The following is a 22,317-nucleotide window of genomic DNA, read 5'->3' on the forward strand; positions in this document are numbered from 1 at the left end:
CATTTTGAAAATTTATTCAAAATTTTGTTTCAAACTGAATACCTGTATATTTTAGATTAAATTAAATGTATGAGACGTTTAAATTCTTATGTTAAAAAAATTAATTATATGGAAGGATCAATTGATTCGCGTTTAAAAGAGCTTTCTTAATTAATTTTCTTAAATAATAGTTTCATATCTAAGATTCATAATATTAAAATGACTCCAATCAAAACTTGCATCACAATACAAGCAAAACAGCGTTCTTATAGTTTTCATTGAATTATGTCCTTTCAAACATTTACAATAATCGTTTCATTTTTATACATGTATTTAAAATAGACAGAATTCAGATGCTAATGATTTTTCCTCTTTGAAATGAAATAAAATTTCCATATACAACCGAAAAAATCCATGTAAAATATCAAAATAGCTTCATAGAATAAAATTGATGATGTATATACGGATTTTGGTAATGTGATTCATCTGTTTTTAGTAATCCTAACAGCTGTTATCATTATTAGTAAACACGGTTAATTTTAACAATAGCCAACATTTAATAACAGCCAATCAGTGAGACAAATCTATTAATCACTTTTAACAGTCATCATTGCCGGCGTCCTTGCATAGGGGTAGCGCATCTTCCCCGTGATGTGGGCGTCCCGGGTTTGAATCCCGGTTCGGGCATGGTTGTTCTTCATCTGTGTTCTATCTGTGAGGTGTATGAATGTTCCCCCCCTGTAAAAAAGGGGTTGTGCAAACGAATGTGTGACTTTCACCTTCATATGAGCTAGAAGTCAGACTTCTGCCCTCGGGTTCTCAGGGGTCTTTACCCTCAGAAGCTACGGCACCTTCTTTCCGTGGTACCGCGGAAACGACATCATCATCATCTCCGGTTATCATTAATAACAATCGATTAATCTCATTAACTTTAACAAATGCATACTAAATAAAACTTAGTCTGAACTTTTAAACAGAACATCAATTTATTTATACTATATTAATTTCATCTTATTTCGATCATAAGTCATAAGAAAGCAAAACATGCATTCTTTTGGTACATCTAGATGTGATGTCGCCCTAACTGCCTTTTAAACGAATATAATCCGAATTTTTCAAATAAAACATCGTGATTAGATGATAGCTCAAAAACTGTGTAGACTGTTAAAAAAATTCTGGATAACTTATTATTTTTTTTTAACTTTTATGCTTTGGAGGATGCTGGCTATGAATTTGAAAATTGCCTCCCAAATATTTATTTACAATTTTTTTATTAAAGTTCTTTTACTTATAATGAAAAAAAAAAACTATCAACTTTTGGTACTATATCACGCCATATTAAATTAATCTACACAATATTTCTATTCATTTAAATCCTTGCTACTTTTATCATCGAGAAATATGGATTATGTCGTTGAAATTTAAGGAATGCTAGACTCGAGAAAATATCCTGCAAATTATCTCTGTACAAAAGCAAATTGTCTCTGTTACATCAAATATAGAAAAAGCGTACTGCAGCGCCATCTGTAGAAAGTTTGTAAAAAAAAAAAGAGTCATTCGAGACATGCACCCAGATACAAGCTAGCGCAAGAAAAGACAAATAAAAAGGTTGAAGTTGTAGATTTAATTTTCATCCCATATATATTATCCACTTAATACGACGACGCATTGGTCCTGGAAATCGGAGGAGAAATGGATGAAAAATCCGAAAGTAAAATTAAGCGTAAGTGCACCACAGCCGTAGCTGCGTTTCACAGGATACAATTTTTCTTCGTTATAATGAAGAAAAATTGAATCCCGTGAAAAGGTCGACAAAAGAAACTTTGATCGGGATAGATATATTTTCTCGGAGGAGAAAGAGTCAAAGGATACCGATGTAAATGAAACAGAAATACAGCCTGAAAAAAAATTGAGAAACTTCAGGTCAAACTGGATAAAATAACGGTGGGATATCGTGAAATTGGAACTCCCGAAAATTTCGAAATTATTCAGCTAGATAACGAAGAAATAAATGATGTTGTACAGGATTGGGATGAGCGAGGATAGAACCTGGTATCTTGTGCTTCGCAGCCCAGTATCATGACCACGATACAAAAGCAATTCCTCGTATAGCGTAGCTGTTAACGGTTTTATAGGCTTTTCACCAGTGAATCGGAGGTGAGACGAACGATATGGCTGTTGGGTGGTGATGTACTTGCTGTTGATTCTAATGCGCCTGTACCCATCTGAGCATTTGAGAAGCACCAAGCTTTACAGCGAACGTGTGCTCTGTGTCAAGTGAGTCTGACGACTTTGAGTTGCTGCAGCCTTTTTGTGTGTGTGTGTTGCTCCGTCAAGTGAGTCTGATGACTTTGGTTTTGCTGTGGGTAGATGGCGCCACAACGGCTGTACGAAGGTTGAAGGGTCATTGACCGTTCACCAATATGGTGAATTGTTATGAGCGAGGATGGAACCTAGGATCTTGTGGTTCGCAGCCCAGGAACGTGACCACAATACAAAAGCAATTGCTCGTGTAGCGTAGCTGTTAACTGGCTTATAAGCTTTTCACCACAATATCATCGAAAAAACCCGACTTATGATGTATTAATGTTTTAATGTTATTAAAAATGCAAGTGTTAATTTGAATGAGAGTCGTAAATCTAATATTCGCTTTCCTCAAATCCTATTACCAGAATTTTCATGCATCAGGTTAGAATTTTCGGGAGGCTAGAAGATCGTAACTTCCGCCATTTTTGCACAGTTGAATTTTGAAAAATGTGTTCTCTTTGCTACGCACTTGAAGCAACACTTGAAAGTAAAGAATCCATACATCATTGTCAAATGATAACGGTAAACCAGAGGATTGCAGAAATCTTTTTAAAGACGAAAAATCCAAATTCATGAGTGCAAGCAGTGCGTGTATCTTACAGAAAACTTAAAGAAGAATTAAAAACAAATAAATTATTTGGGAGACGAAATTAATTTTCAATTCAAATATGAGAAGCTGAGAGATGTTACAAAAGAGAGGCCATCAAAAATATTTAGAGCTAAATTTCTTTGGAAAAACTAAAAATAGTGATTGGAATATATTGGGTACTCTGCAGTTAAATGAAAATATTAAGTAGTTTTAACCAGTAATTGGAGACATGAATTTCCTTTGGTGGAAAGAAACATGGAGTCAAAATGACTCCATTGTTATTTTTGTTTTTTATCTTTTGTAAACAGCATTTGAATTTATTTTGGAAACACAAAACATTCTGAAAATTGTGTAGCTACCAAAAGTATTAAAAAAATTAATACTGAAAAGTATTAAATGTCATAATATCAAATGTTGGAAAGATGTTATAAGAGAAACCTAAACAATCTTTTAATGAATATTTACTTCGTTTAGATATTACCGAATTACACTATTGTTAATAACTGTTAGAATTTATTAAGCAAAAATAAATAATTCAGTATTTTAAAATATTATATTAAGATTATTTCTTTATTCTTTTTGCATTATTCAAATTTAAAAGCAGCAATGCAAAATTAGTAGACCCATCAAGCCGCGCAATTCTACTATATCCAAATCACGCAAATCTGACCTCTCTTGCTCAAATTATTTTTGCCTAATTGCAGTAAATTTAAGATTTGTATATTTTACAACCATAAGCAACAAGTTGGTGGAGAAAATGTAGGCACAGGATTTATTTTCCGTCAGATATAGCCTTTGAAAATTAGGACGAATTCTGGGCAGGTTCAAAACAATGTAGTGCTGAGGTGCCCGGGAATGAACTCGCTAACAGCTTCTTGGACCATTTCAATCCATTTTTTCCTAACTCATAGAAATAATTCGGGGTCGTCTTCCTCTTCTTCTGACCGAATTTTCTTCACTTTCTTGTTCATTTTTTCTTCATGATAGCTTATAATTAGGGATTGCAATACCGGACCAAAATTTCAATACCGGTATTCGGTATTTTTTAGATCTTAATACCGGGGTACCGGTATTAGAAATTTTAGAAAAAGAAAGAAAACAGGTGTTTCTTTGCTTCCTTAGCCAGTTTTATTAGAGAGTGTAAATATCACAAAAAGTAAGTTGTAACTTATAAATTATAACAGTATATAAAGAATCACAAAAAAGTAAAGAAACATCAGATTTATTTAAATCACAAAAAAGTATAAATATCTCCATTCAGTCTGTAGTACTATTACGAATTTTTGAAATGTCATCTTAAAAAACATGATGTATCAATTGTACTGTCATTAAGTCTGAAAAGTAATTTTTTACCAAAAATGACCAGCTGTCGAAAACGCTCTTTCGGCATCTACGCGAGTTGGTGGTGCTGTCAGCAATGCGCGATATACTTTTTCCAAGTATTTACCTCTAAATCCCTCATCTTCAAATAAATCGATTTCTCGTGCGATGGTTTTGGATATAGCGGATTTCTGTATTGCATTTCGGTTATTTGAATTTTTTTAATATATCGCTAATTATAATTTTTGTTCAAGAGACAATTCCTTTTCACTATCAACATTAGGGTCATCATAAGCTTCGATAACTGAACCGATTTCTTCTGAATTTAGATAGGTTTATGGGTAAACAATTTTAAGAAAATTTACTATAAACTTAATCAGATTTAAATTGGTTATTTTCTTTTCTTCTTTTTCATTTTCATTTTTAAAATCATTATAATTATGTAAATACCATAAGACATTGACTATTTCGGCATGCTTTTATTCTGTGCGATTTTTCAATGAAATATATAATTCTTCAGATTGTGATGTGTGCTGTTCTTTCAGTGACTGCAACATGAAATTTATTCTTGCATTAGCTGTTAATAAATTAGAATCTCTCCGACATAATACCTCAATAGTCAGTTTTATTGGAAGTAGAGCTGATGCAGTTCTGGATATGAAGTCGAATTCACTATCTGAAAAATTAATTTACAGATTTAAGTCGATTATTGCTTTTTGGATTGGATTTCTCAGTTTCAAAAATCGTTCCATTATTAGGAGTAAACATTCCAACGTGTTTTAGAATCTAATATTAACATATATTCTGTTTTATTTTCAGTTAGCATATATTTTAGTAATATGTCATTTTTTATAGCGGAACGTTTAAATATCTTAACAATTTTTCGAATTTTATAAATTATAGGAAGCAATTCTTGATGGGTTAATATTTTATCCTCATTAGCAATATATTTTCTTCAACAATTACATTGTCATTATCTTCATTGTCAATGCCACTCTCACTCTTACTCTCTTCATAGCTGAAATCCGAAGTTTCTATATCCACAGTATTTGGATTCTTCTGTTCTTTATTTTTTTGGTATAATACATCTATTACTTCTAATTGAATTCCATGAGCATAGCACCATTGCTGATTTGTAACAATCAACTTTCCAACTTTTTTCCATAACTGTTGCTCCATCGGTCGTTATGGATACAATATCTTCTTTCAGGGATAATCCATGTTTAGCAAATTTAGATTTAAGCAATTAATTAAGGCATTAATTAGCTAATTAATTGCGCCCATTAGGGTGACATAAAAAGAAAAACGTATACTATTTTGCTATGTTGGCGATTCTTGAACATATAGTGGAGAACAATTATAAAAATTTCTAGTAAATACCGAAAAACCGGTATTTAAACTTGCAAATACCGGTATTACAAAATTGTACAAATGGCTCAAAATACCGTATACCGGTATTGCAATCCCTACTTATAATCATTTCTGCATCGCTATAATCAGAATCATCTTCCGACATTTCGCATTCTTCAAATCACTGCGTTACAATTTTACTAAAATCTGGATCACATGGACGACTTTTTTCCGTGGAAGGTCCCGATTGAGTATTATTCATTTCTTTTTAAACAACAACATGTTATTTCAGACAAAGGAAGCGAATTGCAATGCGAAATTCCTTTTTTTCAATCTCAGTTTCAGTGACATAAAATCAATGACTCTATAAATAACAACACAAACTTTGAAAAATGAATATCTCAGTTATACGCACGTGTTCATACTTAGACTTTTGCCAACATACTGTTAAAAGAACAACTTGAAGGTACTGAGGATGACTGTATTTAAGGACCCCCCCCCCCAAAAAAATGATAATTAGAGTTAATGAGCAAGCAAAGTCATTCTGACTCTTGTCTCCAGTTACGAATTAAAATGAATCACTTAAAAAATCGCTTCAATATCTCAAATGCCCTTATAGGAATTTAAAAAATAATAAATGGTCCAGATAGGATGTGTCATCTAATTAGAATGTTAAATGAATTCGCAAGTCCAGGGGTTAAAAGGATTTTAGCTATAATTGTGGAAGCATAATTTATGACAGTTTCAACTTGATTGTAAATATTTAAAATAGTTTCTTTTGTTGTTATTACATTTATTTTTTCAAATCCAAAGTCACTCCTTCCAATCTGTATATTAACTTCTGCTGTTATCATAACTGAAAATAAATGTTTTGCGTTCAAATCAAAAGATAAAAGTTGAATAGCATCAAGCTATTATGTTTTGCGTTTTATTTTTCGAACGATGCTCAAAAAAGAGCAGTTTATCATCAATATTTTGATCACAAATTGTCGCTTGATATCGGAAGGGTGATAATCCTTTGTTTCGGTATCAATTAGGAGCTGAGATAACAGTCAGCTGTTTCATGCAAAAAAATCACGAGTAAATTAGATCTTTTGTGCATAGATTGAAGCCATATAAAAGTAAACGCATCATCAACGCCACTTATTCGAGGTAGTGTAGAAGAATCGGAAAACTTATTCTGTGGCTTGACATAGAATTTTCCCTAAAGGTAATAGAATTTCTCTTTTCTGCTTTTCAACAGCTGAGTTTATATTTTAAATAATATGCAAATAATGTGAGTTCAATGTACAGGTAGTGTTTTTAAAAAAATTAAATTTTTTTATTGAGAATAATTATTATTGGTGTTTTTTTTATATATGAAATGGATGTACTTCAAATAGTCTTTTAAAAGAACATGTTTTATTTTGAAAATTTGTTGTAAAAGAAACAGTCTTGCTAATTGCAGTGAAAGCAGAAATATTAAAAGTTTTGCTTAAAGTTAAAATTTATATGGCCCCATTTAAACGTTTGTTAGTAAACGAAAAGAACACCATACATACAAATATGGTTTTTGAAATTATAATTGTCTTTTTTTATATAGAATCTGTTTATATAGATTTGTACGTCCATATAGTAATTAAATTAAAATTCAGTTAATAAATAGTGTGAAAAAAATAATTTCCCCCATAAATTTGAATGCAAAAACAAAAACTTAAAAGACGAGACATTGACAGAAACACGAAAATTAGAATTTTTGAAAGAAATATGGATATATACATATATACAAATAAACGAAAATAAAAATACCATATTTTTCATCATTTCCATTCGATGTTTACATTTTTTTTCGAAGCCCAATGTCTTTTTGAATTTATCGAACATCCAACACTGGTTTAAAAGTCGCACATTTTCAATCCTACAGCATTTTCATTCTCTAATGAGTGGCGGCTTATATATATAAAATTGAGACGGGATTGCAGTTGTATTGATGACATAATACCAAATTTCGTTGTTTTAAATCTTTGCATTTATGAGCTATAGCGTTCATAGATATAACCGAAATTTCAAACCGACAACCGGTCAAACCTTTGATAAATTTGTATATTACATTTTTATCTCACTCGAGAAATCTGACAGATACATTTCACCTGAATGGATTTCGTTCAAATATGACAAAAATCTACAAATTTGATTTTATGTCAATATACCAAATTTCATCTGTTTAGCTCACAGCGTTTTTGAGTTATTTATCCATAGATAGTCAGACGTAATACCAGAAGTGTGTTCTACAAACTCACAAAGAGTCTTAAATGTGACGATTGTCAACATTTTGAGTTCGAATATCTTGACAGTTACAATACTTTTCGTGTAATAAAAAGTAAAAGAAATGCTCATAACATAATTTTTACATGAGCATGAAAAACAGTAATAATAGTGAAGTGCGTTTCGTAAGATACAAAAAGGTACTGAAAGTTCCGGTCATTCAAATAAACACGTTGGTTTGCAGTTCAGAAGATCGTTATATTAATCAGAAATAAAATAGAAATATTAATGAATTCTCTGTCTCCTGGTTAATAAAAAATCCTACTAAAAATTATTTTCCTCAAGTTCACTGTTGTTGAGTAATAAATATATTTAATATAAAAAAATCCAAGCAATATTTAAAAAAAATTGTTTAAAAAATTTAAGAGAGATAAGTCTTTATGCTTTATATTTAAAACTAACAGCATGAATTTTTGTTATTCCCATTATTTCATCAAGTGTTATTTAATTTCATTTATTCAAGTATTATTTTATTTCATTTAGTTTGATTTGTTCAAAGAGCGCATTTATATTTAATGAAAATATTTTTTTAAATGGAATGTCCCATATTAATACCCCATTAATAATTTTATTATCACTCATTATCTACAGATCGAAAAGAATATTTAAATAGCATAATCAGTTTTTCATTTTTATTATTTATCTTATTGGCTTTTCACAAGTTCTAAAAAAAGGTTGATAAAAGGAATATTTTATTTTAGGAGCTTTAATATTTTTTTTATTGATAGTTGCATTTCAATATTTAAAGTTGGATCTTTTTAAATGTATATAATGGGAAAATGAGAAGAGTATCATATCTTCGTTTCATATCAAACTGCACTATCCGCAAAAATAAAGTACTTAAGATAATATTGTTTGACAATAAAACAGTGTTCACACGTGGGCAACTATTGCGTGCAATAAAAAGTCACACCTACCTCAGGAACATCACGTTACCCGAATGGGACAATGGCAGATGGTTGTCTAATTGGGACAACTATTGACCATTGTCCCATTACAGTCACGTGATCCCCTTGAAGTATGACTTTCTATTGCGCGCAATAGTTGGCCTCATGCGTACACTTCTGAAGTCATTGCTTACGTTGCTATATTGTAAGAAGGAAAAAGTTGATAAGAAGTGCAGAGTGAAAATTTGAACGAATGAAATGAAAAATAAATAGAAGTGAAGTTAAAAACGATTGAGATTTTGTCACCCTTTTGAAATTTCTAAGAGTTAAAAAAAGAAGTGCAAATAAAACTTCATAAAGCAAAAGATTAATTGTGAAGTAATATGAAAATGTGTTTAATTTATTGCAGTGAGGCGATTGTTTTGAGAAATAAGCTAAACCATTCAGCGTAATGACATTATTTATTTTCGCAAACTTTTGTTTAATTTGCTTCATGTTTGTAAAAGCAAAATTTCTAAGAGTTATTAAAAATATCTGCATAAACTGCAAATAAAACCTCCTAAACCAAAACTATGAAGTAATACGAAAATGTGTTTAACTCATTGCAGTGAAGCGATTATTTCGGGAAACAAGCTAAACCTTTCAGCGTAATGACATTATTTATTGCTTATTACAATTTTGCTTAATTTGTTTCATGTTCGTAAAGACAAAATTTTAGCTCTAATTTTTCCTTCGCTTACCAAGGTGCTGACAATATGAAATGTAATTTAATGAACGATTCGTATAGTCACGAATCTTTTTATTCCATGCATATGATGTTACCACAATGAACTGATATTAAGATTCTGCAAAATTATATATATATATATATATATATATATATAATATTCGATTATGAAGAAGAAAATAATCGAAATCACATCTATTTTTCAGTTACTAAAAGTTCTTTTAAGAACCATTTTTTATTAATTTTTAAAACTTTTTTTCCAGATGTCTCTTCGTGTCGCCGTATTGGTGCTCCTTATTTTGCAAGCTGTTTATGCAGCCGTTCCTTTTGATCCTGATCTTGAAGTTCACTGGGAAAATTTCAAGGTGCGATGAAACCAATTCAACCTGCTTCTTAAAATATATAAAGTTGCACTAAATTTTTATTTCTTACGCATTTATTGTCTTATTGTGAATCTCAACCTACCCATATTAAAAAATAATTAATTCATTATTGTTGATAGGAAAAGTATAATTTTTACTGACACTGAGAATTAAATTATAAACCCTTTGCACTGGAATGTCTTCTCAAAAGCACCATTCGAGATGAGGCATCATTTTGACATTTTATTTACTAAATTTTTAATTTTAATTGCTAAAAACACCTACAAAATGTAAAAAGATGTAGATTCATTTTTCAGGGAAACTCAACTTAAAACAATTGTATATATTTATTTTTTGTGTAATAAACAAGTCCATGTATTAAGTGAATAATTATGCATCGAATTACTTTTCACGTACAAAGGAGTAAACCTTCATGTGAGTATACTTTTATTGTTTTCTATATAAAATGGGTCCGCACCGAAACTTTTAAGCTTATGACTCTCACGCACTGCTTCCGAATTATGTATTAAGTTGAAAAGTTTTGGAAGAATTGCATTATGCTGGTATCTTTAGCTGTTTTTGCGATTTCAGCAATCGTTTATTTCTTAGAAAGATGAAATATTTTAGACTTTTACCTTCGTGTTGCAAACTGAATGTTTTTACTTTGAAATCTTTATTATTTTCTTTCTTTCTTTTATTCTGAAATTTTTCACTTTTTAATAATACACTCTGTATAAATTTACTTTTCTTCAGCTCGATGTATCAATAATCATAAGAAAATTATTTTAATGTTCTATTGCAAAGAATAAGCTATTTAGTCGATTGCATATGGTTGCATGCTTCGTACGAACTGTCTTTGGCTGCGCTTTAGAAACGACATTTTGACAAGGACATAAGATTAGGGAGAACTCTCCTGACAAAGGAAATGATAAGGTGTCTGATGTCCTACTTTCTTTGGCATCGCGGTTTTCATATCATTTAAGCAAAGAAACTCTAAGAGAATTATTTTTAAGTTTTACTTATAAGTGGAATATTCATACTTATAATATACACTAATTAGACTTTTACCTTCGTGTTGCAAACTGAATGTTTTTACTTTGAAATATTTATTATTCATACTTACAATATACACTAATTACTTTTATTTAGTTCGTTTAGCAAATTTTAAAAAAATGATTTTTCTTTTCAGAGGACATTCGGTAAAACTTACAAAGGAGATGAAGAAGTGAAAAGACGATTAGTTTTTGAAGAGAGTGTTAAGGAAATCGTCCGACACAACTTAGAATATGATCTTGGAGTTCACAAATACAGAAAAGGACTCAACCAGTTTGCTGATCTGGTATTTATTTTACTTTCGAAAAAATGACTAAATTTTCCGAATTTTTATTGCGTTGATGTGTGTGTGTGTAATCTTTGATGTTATCTTCAAAGATATTAGCAGAAACTGTTTGCAGCAGCCTTTTTGATATATAATTAATTCTCCCTAATTACTATTTGAATACATAAGTCCTGAAAGCATTTTTTTTTCTATTTAAGAAACACGCCGAGTAGGGAACAATAGTTTGCTTGATTTATTTATTTAAAATTCTTCTTTTTGTTGTACGCGCATTTAAAAACAAAATATTGTTACCAATTACACAGATAATATATATAATTATGCAGTGCTATCATTAATGAAAGCTGTTAAATCAAATATTGATTCCTATTCCATGTCCATTTATTATTTTTTTTAGATAATCTAAAAGTGGCCCTTTGAAAATTTGCTTTCACCATTTACATCATCGAGATTGTCCGTTTTCTGAAATTTATGCAATTCTACACTCATTGACGGATTTAAACGAAGGTGCTTCTTAGCACAGTAAATTCATTGCACTGTTTAGAAATTTCTACGCCTCTTTAAAGGGATGTAAGAGAACTTACGTTTTTTCTCTTTCCGAAGTAATTTTTTCCACCATAACTTCAGAAGCTATCATTATATAAAAGAATTTTGAACAGCTCCTTAAAATAAATAGAAAAAAGCTTTTCCGTAATATCATTGAATTATACCTTAATTTATTTGCTAAGGATTAGCTCTATGAAATTGTTCGTTGAAAAATCTGCAGAAGTTGTAGAAATTGATGCCCAAATATATGAATTGGCAAAAAGGAATAAATAAATAAAAAATCTTGCTTTGCAATGTTTTTTGTTTTGTTGTTGTTGTTGTTAAGTAATCATTAAATGATTTCTATCGTAACAAAAAATTTTTATGTTTTATTTCGCACGAATTCTTTATTTTGTATGACTTACAGTTAAAGAGCATGAGAGGTAATATATCCCCCCCCCCCTCCTTAATATATAAATTTTTTCTTTCTAAATTCCTGATAATAAATAAAGAGAATTTTTTTTGTATGTAAATATAAGCCTTCTTTTAACATGCTATTATTTCGAATAATGTTAAATTGTTGCTTCTTTTTCCTTGCCTTTTCCACTCCTTAATATCATATTCCATTGTAACTAGCACATGAGTGCTATTCGCACATTTTCTCGTATCTTGAATATACGTACAGGAAAAACACAAGGAATTTTTTTTCCAGTTTTGAGTGGCAACCCTGTTACACATTCGATCATCATTCTCTTTAATATGTTGTTTTGGAGCAATCCCTTGAACGACTTATTAGAGATATTTTAATGTACTATACTAAATTATAATCAATTGCGGTATGTATTTATCTTAGTCGATCGCGTAAAATCTAGTAGGATGAGATTTTAACCTAAAGCCGTAAATTTTCAATTATCGCGATTTCTTTCATGCTGCATGTTTTAAGTCTTCATCTATTTTAAAATTATTATTAATGGAAACAATTTCGCTAAATTTCAGTTTTCACCAAAGGGAAAAAACTGCTAGTTTCAATACTTAAATTTTTTAAAGAAATAAAAGAAAGTTTTTAAAATCTATTATTCTTCTGAATTTAGATTTTATCATTTTATAAGGATTTTTTTTTCTTTTTTTTTTTATTACTCACAAAAAATTTTCCCCCATGAATCTCTCTTTATATATAAAGGTTTGCCCTGGTTGAATGAATAATGCGTAGCATAAACCGTTGAAATTCGGAGCATGAAATTTTGTAAGTTACTTCTTAGGTATTAGGGGTCCACTAAGAACTGACATTTTAAAACTAGAGTTAGAAGTTTAATTTAAAAAAAAATGAAAATAGAATGTTAACGTGTTTACGCCGTAACATCAAAGCATCATCCATTACTTTTAGATTAGCAATTTTGGAAAAAATTTTGTCTATTAAAAATTTATAAAAATCTTAAGGCACATGAATAAAGAAGGACTTAAACAAGAATATAGATAATTTTCTAACAGGGCCACGTTGTTAATATTTTTTGACGTCAATGCTTATAATGATAGTGTCTGTTCTTGATAGGTATTTCTTATTGATTTCTTCCAGGAACACGATGAGTTTGTAAGACAGATGAACGGATTCCGAGCTGTTCTAGAAAGAAGTGCCGATGTCTTCAGCGCTCCTTCAAATGTTGTGTTGCCAGATACTGTCGACTGGAGGCAGAAGGGAATTGTCACTCCCATCAAGAATCAGGTGAAAGGCAGTTTTGATTCATTTAAAGGCATGCTTCGGGATTCATTTCTTGTCTAATCACTTGTTAGTCAGAAGCAAGAATCATTTAATGTGTCTGAAATACTTTTTCTTGAAAACAATTCACCATATGTGCCAGAAGAAACATTGACTAAATTTGAGCCAAAAATGGATTGTATGCCTCTCTTGGCGTCTTTTCCAGCAATATTATGCTGACGTCACCTGTCATAAAAGTGATGCTTGACAGGTTATTCTATTCCATTGACTGGACACGATGAATGTAGACGATGATCGTGAAATGCGAATGTAGATTAGGAGACATTCATCGTAGAATGGGGAATCATCATCTATATCATCTTCATCATTCATCATCTACATTTATAGTAGAACTATAAATGTAGATGATGATCGTAGAATGTTAATGTAGATGATGAAACAATCATCGTAGAATCATCTACTTCATCTTCATCGTCCATTCTACATTCATCGTAGAACGATGAATATAGATGATGAAAGCTACCACATACTTCCTTTCGATATCTCCTACATGTGATTCGTTTCCAATAATAATAATGTCTAATGAATACTCTTATTAAATGAAATGCGCAATATTTTGATTATCGGGAAACCAATCAATTATCCGACGATGCTAGAAATATTTGTATTATGAACAAGATGAAAAATATGCATGAACTAATTGCAGTTTTTTCAAGCGTAATAAAATGCTGAAATTTCCAGTGTTGTTGTTTCCAGTGTTGAAATTTAATTTTTAATTCTGATACTTCTTATTTTCAAAAATTCCCACACAATTTCAAAAATATATTTAAACAATATATCCATCACTTTTTAAAGAATTTAATAGCTCGAAAATACAAAATAATTCAAGAAACGGCACCATTTTTATATCTTTTACATCTAAATTAAATATCCGTTTGCAAAACGGTAGATTGGTATTAAAATTACCTAGCAGAAATGTAGATATTGTGGAAAATAAAAGTGTTCATATCTTCTTATAAAAAATATTGACAAATTGCAATAACGTAATATTTAAAAGAATAAAATATAAACTATATAAAAAGAAAGATAAGAAAAAAAGAAACCGTTATATTCTTATCAATATTCAGAACAAATCTGTATATTTTTTCGTATGCGTGTGATAACAGAAATGGTATCGTCAAAGCTTAGAAAAATAATCACGTGTCTTGCAAACCTTCCTTAACACCAACATCACATTTTATCGAAGGTTTATTTTCACATTCATCCACCATTCGTCTCTCTGTGCAGCTAACATATTGTAGCTTTCTCACTACAGCAACAATGCGGATCCTGCTGGGCCTTCTCCACCACCGGCTCCCTGGAGGGACAGCACGCCCTGAAGACTGGAAAGCTCGTGTCCCTCAGCGAGCAGAACCTGGTCGACTGCTCCGGCCCTGAAGGTAAAAATAACACGTTCATTTTGAAATTTTCATATTTTAAGTGAAGGAAAAGCAGACATAGCAATCTTCAAAAAGCTGCGACTCCTTCCTCACTCAGAAAAACTCAATTTTTTTAAAATATGTGATCACTACACCACAAAACTCCGGTTTATCCGGCTTCTTTATTATCCGGCTTGTCTTTCTGCCACATTAGGCCGGATACTCGGGAATATACTGTATATGGAAAAATCGAGGGAAGACATTTCCGCTAGTTGGTTCACGGGAAATGATTTCTTCTTCATTTAGTGCATGATAAGTACTCTCTCCGTTCATTATTCATTTCAGTTCAATATTTGAATTCTTTTGGATGAAAAGGCCTTTGGATTCTACACCTATCAGGGCTGCAATGTATTTTTCTCCTGGGTGTTCTTCAAGCATTCTTATATGAAATGCTGATAAATATATGGAATTCGCTTAATTATTTGCACAGTCCTTTATTCCATAGATTTTTAGCGCACAAATACATATTCATATTATATGAGCTTTTGGTTTGTTTCATAGCATGGTTGGTTATGCAAACTTTAGAATAAATATGAACCAATAACGCTCGAAATTTGACAAAAATCCATAATTTTGATGTTAAAAAAGTGCTAAAACTCCTTATTTAATTGGCGACGTTTCTGAAATTATCACATCTATATAATACACGGAAAAACAGACCAATAAAACAATCAACAGCTTCGTGTCTTTTGTCCAAAATTGTTTAGGGGCTTAGGATTTTCGATATATAACCATGTGCCAAATTTTATATGTGATTTATTGCGACCTTGTTCGCATACAGTCGAACCAGATCAAGCAGACAGATCTCCCGCAGAAAGATTTGGGTTAAAATCTGCTAGAAATTGTTACTTTCAGAATGTGAAATGATCATCATATCAGGCAATTTTCAGAATGTGAAATCAATTGCAAGCCATAAACTATAATCGAAATAGAAATCAGTTTCCTTTACGAATCTCATCAGTGATAATAATTTCTAAGCACTTGAAAAATTGCTTAAATTTGAACAAAGTATTTAAATACTATAGGCCGACTTAGTTACATAACTAGACAGTAAGGGTATCCAAGAAAACGCTAAAAAATAAAAAGGAACTCTCAAAAAATAAAACTTGCCACTAATGCTGTCTCACACTTTTTAAAATTTATGTTTTATAAATACATTCATTCATTTTTCTGCTCCAGAAAATAGAGCATTAGAAATATCTTTTAAACTGTAAGACATTAGGTCCGAGAACCCCAAGTACTCGAGCGTCATGTGAGATTATATTTATGCCATAGCTTCGAATAAACAGTTGATTTCTTGAAACACTATCATATTAAATTTTATGTACATCATTTTGCCAACAAACGATACTAAATAATATTGTTGCCATGGAACCAGGCTATACAGATACAAAAAACCGGTATTTAATAGGAAAAGAATTTGGAGTTCACCTATTTAGACTATTTTCCTTTAGTTAAAAAATCGGCATCTGCAATGACCGGGTTGTTCTCACCGACAGTAAACACTTGCTCTGAAATCGTTGCATGAAGTTTCACTGAAATAAAAGAATTATTTTGAGTAAAGAAGAAACAAGGTTTCAGTGTTGTATGGTTGTTTAAAATAAGAATGTTTCATTTCAATATTTTTTATTAATTTTAGAACGTAAAAAAAATCTAATAATCGTAAATTCTTTTAGGAAACATGGGATGTGAAGGTGGTTTGATGGATCAGGCTTTCGAGTACATCAAGAAGAACGGCGGCATCGACACCGAGCAGTCCTATCCCTACACTGCTGAGGCAAGATTTTAGAAACATTTTCACTTTTTTCTTTCAGACATATTCATCCTGAAAATAGAAAATAAATTATTTGTGTCAAATAACCTCTAAGCGGAAAGAAGTAAACGTGTAAAAGCTATTTTTAAAACTGCACATCTGTCATTCGATAAAAAATGATTTTATTTTTATTATTTCATACTTCTCTGCAATCAATTTAAAATTAAATTAATATGGTATCTTTAAATATATTTTCCCTTCAAATTCACTTAAAGACGGCGATAAAAAAATCTTTGATTACATCAGTGAACTGAGAATTGATTTCTGAATACATTGTCTAAGCAAGAATACATGGTGAATCTTCTTCTGCAGGACGGAACCTGCCATTTCAAAAAAGGCAGCGTGGGAGCCACTTGCAAAGGTTACGTGGATATTCCCACTGGGGACGAGAAGGCTCTCCAACAGGCCGTCGCCACCGTTGGCCCCGTTTCTGTCGCCATCGATGCCAGCCAGTTCAGCTTCCAGCTTTATTCGTAAGTGAATTGATTGTCTTTTCCGTATATTTTTCATTCCAAAATGTGTGTCCGCACCACAATCACCAGCTGTAGCTATTCAAGGAGCAGTGATTCTATTCATTTTCATTCTGATGCTTCCATTAAAGAAAATTTGATGAAAAGAATGAGTACAAAGTGGTTCTATATTGTATAATTTGTAGAAAAGTTAATGTATAACGAAATCAGTTGCAATCGTCCCCCTAGAGGCCTTTGATAGACTGACATTTTATGATGGCGTGATAGGGACCAACTGCCTCGAAGAGGATGTCAGTTTGGTGAATCAGTCAGTGTTATGGACGGAAAATGCTAAAGATAGAAGTCGGGCAAAACAAATCCTGTCGATACTGCTTCCTTCAGTGGTGGAGGGGTGGTCGGCTGTATACAACAAGAAGAAGTACTTATCACCAAATTTATCAATTTTTAAATGACTAGAGCTGAAATATAATTTATGTAATCTGCAATTTAGCTCTTCGTTAGTCAACCATGCTTCATAATATCGTAAAATGGCTGCCAATTTGCGTAGCAGCAAACATTAAATTTCAATTGAGAAACTTTCAATTTTTTTTGTTAAAATTTTTTAATTGCCTTATTTTGCATTTAAGAAATATTATATGTTAAAGACCGTTGTGTAGTTCGTATTCATTAGATTCATGACTAAATGCGAGTTATGCAGCTAACTGACAAAATCTTAACATTCTAGAATCTAATTTTTCCTCCAATGACGGATGTTTGCTTAAATAGATTTCTGAATTGTTACTTATCTCTCTAAAGCTTATATTAAGAATGCATTGGTGTATAAGAAAAGGTAAAGTGGTGTAGTAAATATAAAACCAGTAAGTAGTCGATAAATAAAATCTAACATTCAACATAAAGTGGGCACAGTTCTTCTTGTCAGATATAAATTGTGAACAACAATTTTCATTTAACCTAATTTGAAAAAAATTTCCTAGTAAAGCAGAAGGTGGCAGATTTCTTTTTTCCCCAAAAAGGATTCCGTTTTTTTTTTTTTTTTTTTTTTTTTTTTTCCCCCCTCTAATTCTGAAAGAGTGAAAGTGAAAAAAAAGTGAGAAAACTGAAAGTGATGTGAACTTTTGAGAAAATACTTACAATTTAGATTCTTTCTAACAAGTTTAGGTTAAGAAGCAATCGAAATTGGGGAGGGGGATGAAATTCACTTCTCTGCCTTTAGATTCTATGATATCGCATCTATAAAAAGATTATCGTTGCGAAAGTTGTTCATTTTCACGTGGTGGCAATATACTCGTTATTTCTCTCTTTATCGCGATTATATTTCTATCTTCAGTTATAATACGGGGATAAAGATTTCAACTCCTCATGTCTCCCCTTCCCCCTTTCAGCTGTTTGGCCCCTCTACGAACTGGCCTTTATTACGGCATTTTTTTCCCTTTTAATTTTAACATTAACTTTTTCTCGAAAAGCAGTTTTACAGATAATGATCTGTTTGAATTTTCCCGAATTCGAGGTCATGAGCATTGTTACAAGGGAAAAAATTCTATTTAAAACATAAAAATAAATTATTTCAGAAATGCGATGTTACTTTAAAAAGCTAACTTCGAACAGAAAAGAGACAATCGAAGTTTTAGTTTAGTTATATTAACACCCCATTTTAAAGCAACACTAGGGCTATTTTGGGACGGACCTCGTCATTTTGAACCTCGATCAGATGACGAGGAGGACACCTGAGCTGGCAACCCCCTCTCCACACCAGCGGGAGGACGTTTAACGTGCACCAGACCTGCTTACACGACAATTCTTCGGTGGAATCGGATCTCGAACCTGAAACCCTCCGGTTCCGAAGCCGAGACCTTACACCCTGCGGCCCAGAAGGATTCGAAAACTCGAGCTTTTTTTCTCTGGAGACCGGAGCTTAAGGGAAGCACATTTTAAAATTTCGCACCGTATGGTTCTGCAGTAGTCTTAACAATGCTTTACTTTAGAAAAAGTATCTAAAAGTATCTCACTATAAATGTTCAATGTGTCGTTTTCCATTGTGAAGTACACATATTATTTGAAAAAAGCACCCTTCATTTGATAGGGCAGAATAAGACAACGAAAATGTTAATGTCATTATTGCTATACGAATACATTGATAACGTAAAGGTTGCTTTACAATGAAAATTTATACGCTGGAGTAAAAAGTTTATTAAACAATTTTTCTTTAGGGGCGGAATATATGATGAACCAAGCTGTGACAGCCAAAATCTGGACCACGGTGTGCTAGCTGTTGGTTATGGTACAGAAGATGGCGCTGACTACTGGCTCGTTAAAAACAGGTAAGCATATTTCTACAATTTTAAGTTGAAAGAAATTGTTAAGTGCATATTTTGTGATGTCCAATTTATATTTAACCTTGATTGATTAAATTTAGTAAATTTAAACTAATGGATATTATTATTAATATAATTCGGGGTTTAATTTCCCCCGATAATTTTCCTTCTTCTTTAATTTTTATAAAATTATAAATATTATTCTATTTTTCCGAAACTGTAGATGTAGTAATGAATCAATTACAAATTTTGTTTTCAAATTTACTTTAATCCATTTTGAAAAAGAATTACGTCTCTTTGAAATAATAATTTCTTTTAAAAATTTTTACAGTAAATAAATGATGACCATGAAAAGTGCAGTTGCTTCTTCCATTTTTTTAATACTCGAAACATAAAATTTTTATTTTCTTTTTAAATGATTCCTTTTTGTCTTACTTCTTGATTTTATTGCTTTTCTTCCATTTCCGTTCATTTACAAATTCTCAGAATGAAAAAGTAAGTAAAGAGCATCGAATTCTCAAAGACATAAAAACAATAAAAAACGAAATATCTTTAAAAAAAACAGCTTTTATATAAAGGGTTGATTTTTTAAAAAAAAATATATTCATCGATAGAAAGAAAGTTGCCCATTCTCAGCTGACCAGACAAGTTCTAAGAAGAGCCAGCAAACCTGAATAATTTTGAATCAAAAAATGGCATTAAAAATTTATTTTTAATATTTGACAACTTAAAAATATAGTACATAAAAGTAAATTATAAATAAAAATTTAGTAACTTTAATAAAAAATTCATTAAATAAATAGTTTTTATTTTTATTTTTGTAAACAAACAATACACAACATTCCGAAAACAAGAATAGAATGGCAAAATTTGAAAAGAAACAGTGGAAATTCTATCTTACATGTTCATCCCCCCCAACAGAAAAAAAGAATTTTTATTGTAGCTTTGATTAAATACACTGAGCAGCTCATGAAAGAACGCACGCCCTTAAATACTTTTCATTTGAAATTACTGAGGTCAATAGACGTATTAATAGACGCACTTATTTAATTAAGAATCATAGATAATATTTTAGTATTATATTAACAGGAAATTCAAATGAGCAAAGGAATTATTCAAATTATCGATGAATTCTAATTAATAATGCTGGGATTAGCCGAGAGTCGCTGCTCCAACAAGATGGACTAATTTTTGAGCGGGTTCGTTGCATGAAATTTGCTTTGAGGTGTTTCAAGAAGCAAAAGGCCATATTCTATAATAGAAAATGGCATTAGAGAGTATGGCCTTTTTTTGAAAGTTGTCTTATAGCTGCATTTGCTTATAGCTGTATTTGCTTATAGCTGTATTTGGATTAGAACGTTTGGGGAATCGCTGGTACTTCCAAAAGTACATTAAGTTCATAAAAAGCATTGCAAGGCCGGGATGACGTGGTTAGTAGGAGATTGTAGTCGCATTCCTGAGGTTGTGAGTTCGATTCCGCCTGCCGAAGACTCTCCGTGTACATGGTAGCCAAGACGCCCTGTTGGCCCTAAATGCCGCTACTGAAACAAAACGGCTTGAAATGACAAGTGCCATAAACGACAAAAGCATTGCGCTCTTAATACGTCTCGCAATGAATACTGACATTTCCTTTTCTTGCAGTTGGGGAACTTCTTGGGGTGAGAACGGATACATCAAGATGTCCAGGAACAAGAACAACCAATGCGGAATTGCTACTCAAGCCAGTTATCCTTTGGTGTGATTTCTTTTTTACTCTGGTGACTTAGTTTATCTTCAAAGATGATTTTATAGACGTTTTAGGATACTTCCTTTATGAGGCACGCTTTTAAATATTTTACTCAATGAAATATTGTAAATAACACAACTCACTTGGATATAGCACAACTGCTATTGCTCTCTTTTTCAAAGTAAATTGAAAATGATTTGAATGATTTTTTGTAAAAATAATGTTTGATATTAAATAAATTTTGAAAACTATATTGTAGAGTTTTTTCATTCCTTTTTTTGCAGAAAAAGTATTGCATAATTGATTTAGTGAATAAATATATTGCATGTTTCATTTACATTTTACGACGTTTCAAGTTTCTCTAAATCAAACATAGACGGGACAAGGTCCGCGTGTGTTTTGAGATGTCTAAAATACTTTCGAGTTTAATGAATGATGCCATTTTGTTTTTCAGTTTCAAATACCTCAATCGGAATTGATACTTTTAATAAAGTGAAACATTGCCTGAAATACTGAAATATTTTCCTGAAATACTGAAAATAAGAACACTTTTCCAAATGTTTCAAGCTATCCTTGATATTTTGATGCAAACATTATATAAATTTTAACCCTTTACATTAAATGTCTCCTCTCAATCACCGTTCAAGACGGTGCATCATTTTGACATTTTATGGATTTATTTTTTAATTTTAATTGTTGAAAAGACCTACAGAATGGTAATAAAATGTAGATTCATTTTTCAGGGAAATTCAGCTTAATACAATTGTATGTATGTATTTTTTTGGAGTAATGAACAAGTCCTTGTATTAATTGAATAATAATGCATCTAATTACTTTCCCGAGTGCAAAGGGTTAATTGTTGTATTTGTTTACCTTCCCACCTGATAGCAGAAGAGAAAATTGTGTGCGTGATATTTTATAATATTTATTTATGCGTTCATTCATTGATAATGCAATTTCAGTTACTTTCTATCGAGGTTAAATAACTTAAATTAACTTTTTAAATGCATAATTTTGCTGTTATTTCACTATTCCTGCAATTTTCATTTTTATATTCTTAAGTCTACAGAAATTCTGTGTATTTTTGGATTAGAATTTCTTCATTTTCCGATGGCGCA

At 31.4% G+C, this 22,317-nt stretch overlaps 1 protein-coding gene across 1 annotated transcript; it reads left to right on the forward strand.

The window, feature by feature from the left end:
- The first annotated feature begins 6,609 nt into the window (after positions 1-6,609).
- Positions 6,610-21,450, forward strand: LOC129971215 (procathepsin L-like). Its single transcript, XM_056084796.1, has 9 exons — positions 6,610-6,755; positions 9,727-9,828; positions 11,015-11,164; positions 13,260-13,406; positions 14,716-14,839; positions 16,555-16,655; positions 17,004-17,164; positions 19,369-19,479; positions 21,115-21,450. The coding sequence occupies exons 2-9, from the start codon at positions 9,727-9,729 to the stop codon at positions 21,212-21,214; spliced, it is 996 nt and encodes a 331-aa protein (XP_055940771.1). The 5' UTR covers positions 6,610-6,755; the 3' UTR covers positions 21,215-21,450.
- The last annotated feature ends 867 nt before the right edge of the window (positions 21,451-22,317 follow it).

The sequence above is a fragment of the Argiope bruennichi genome, chromosome 6 (genome assembly GCF_947563725.1).
Source record: "Argiope bruennichi chromosome 6, qqArgBrue1.1, whole genome shotgun sequence".
Classification (NCBI taxonomy): Eukaryota; Metazoa; Arthropoda; class Arachnida; order Araneae; family Araneidae; genus Argiope; species Argiope bruennichi.

Excerpts from the sequence above, each read along its gene's own strand:
- LOC129971215 (XM_056084796.1), top strand. The coding sequence starts at position 9,727 with ATGTCTCTTCGTGTCGCCGTATTGGTGCTCCTTATTTTGCAAGCTGTT. Across the intron at positions 14,840-16,554 it reads CGACTGCTCCGGCCCTGAAG|GAAACATGGGATGTGAAGGT; the intron begins GTAAAAATAACA and ends AAATTCTTTTAG. Across the intron at positions 19,480-21,114 it reads TACTGGCTCGTTAAAAACAG|TTGGGGAACTTCTTGGGGTG; the intron begins GTAAGCATATTT and ends CTTTTCTTGCAG.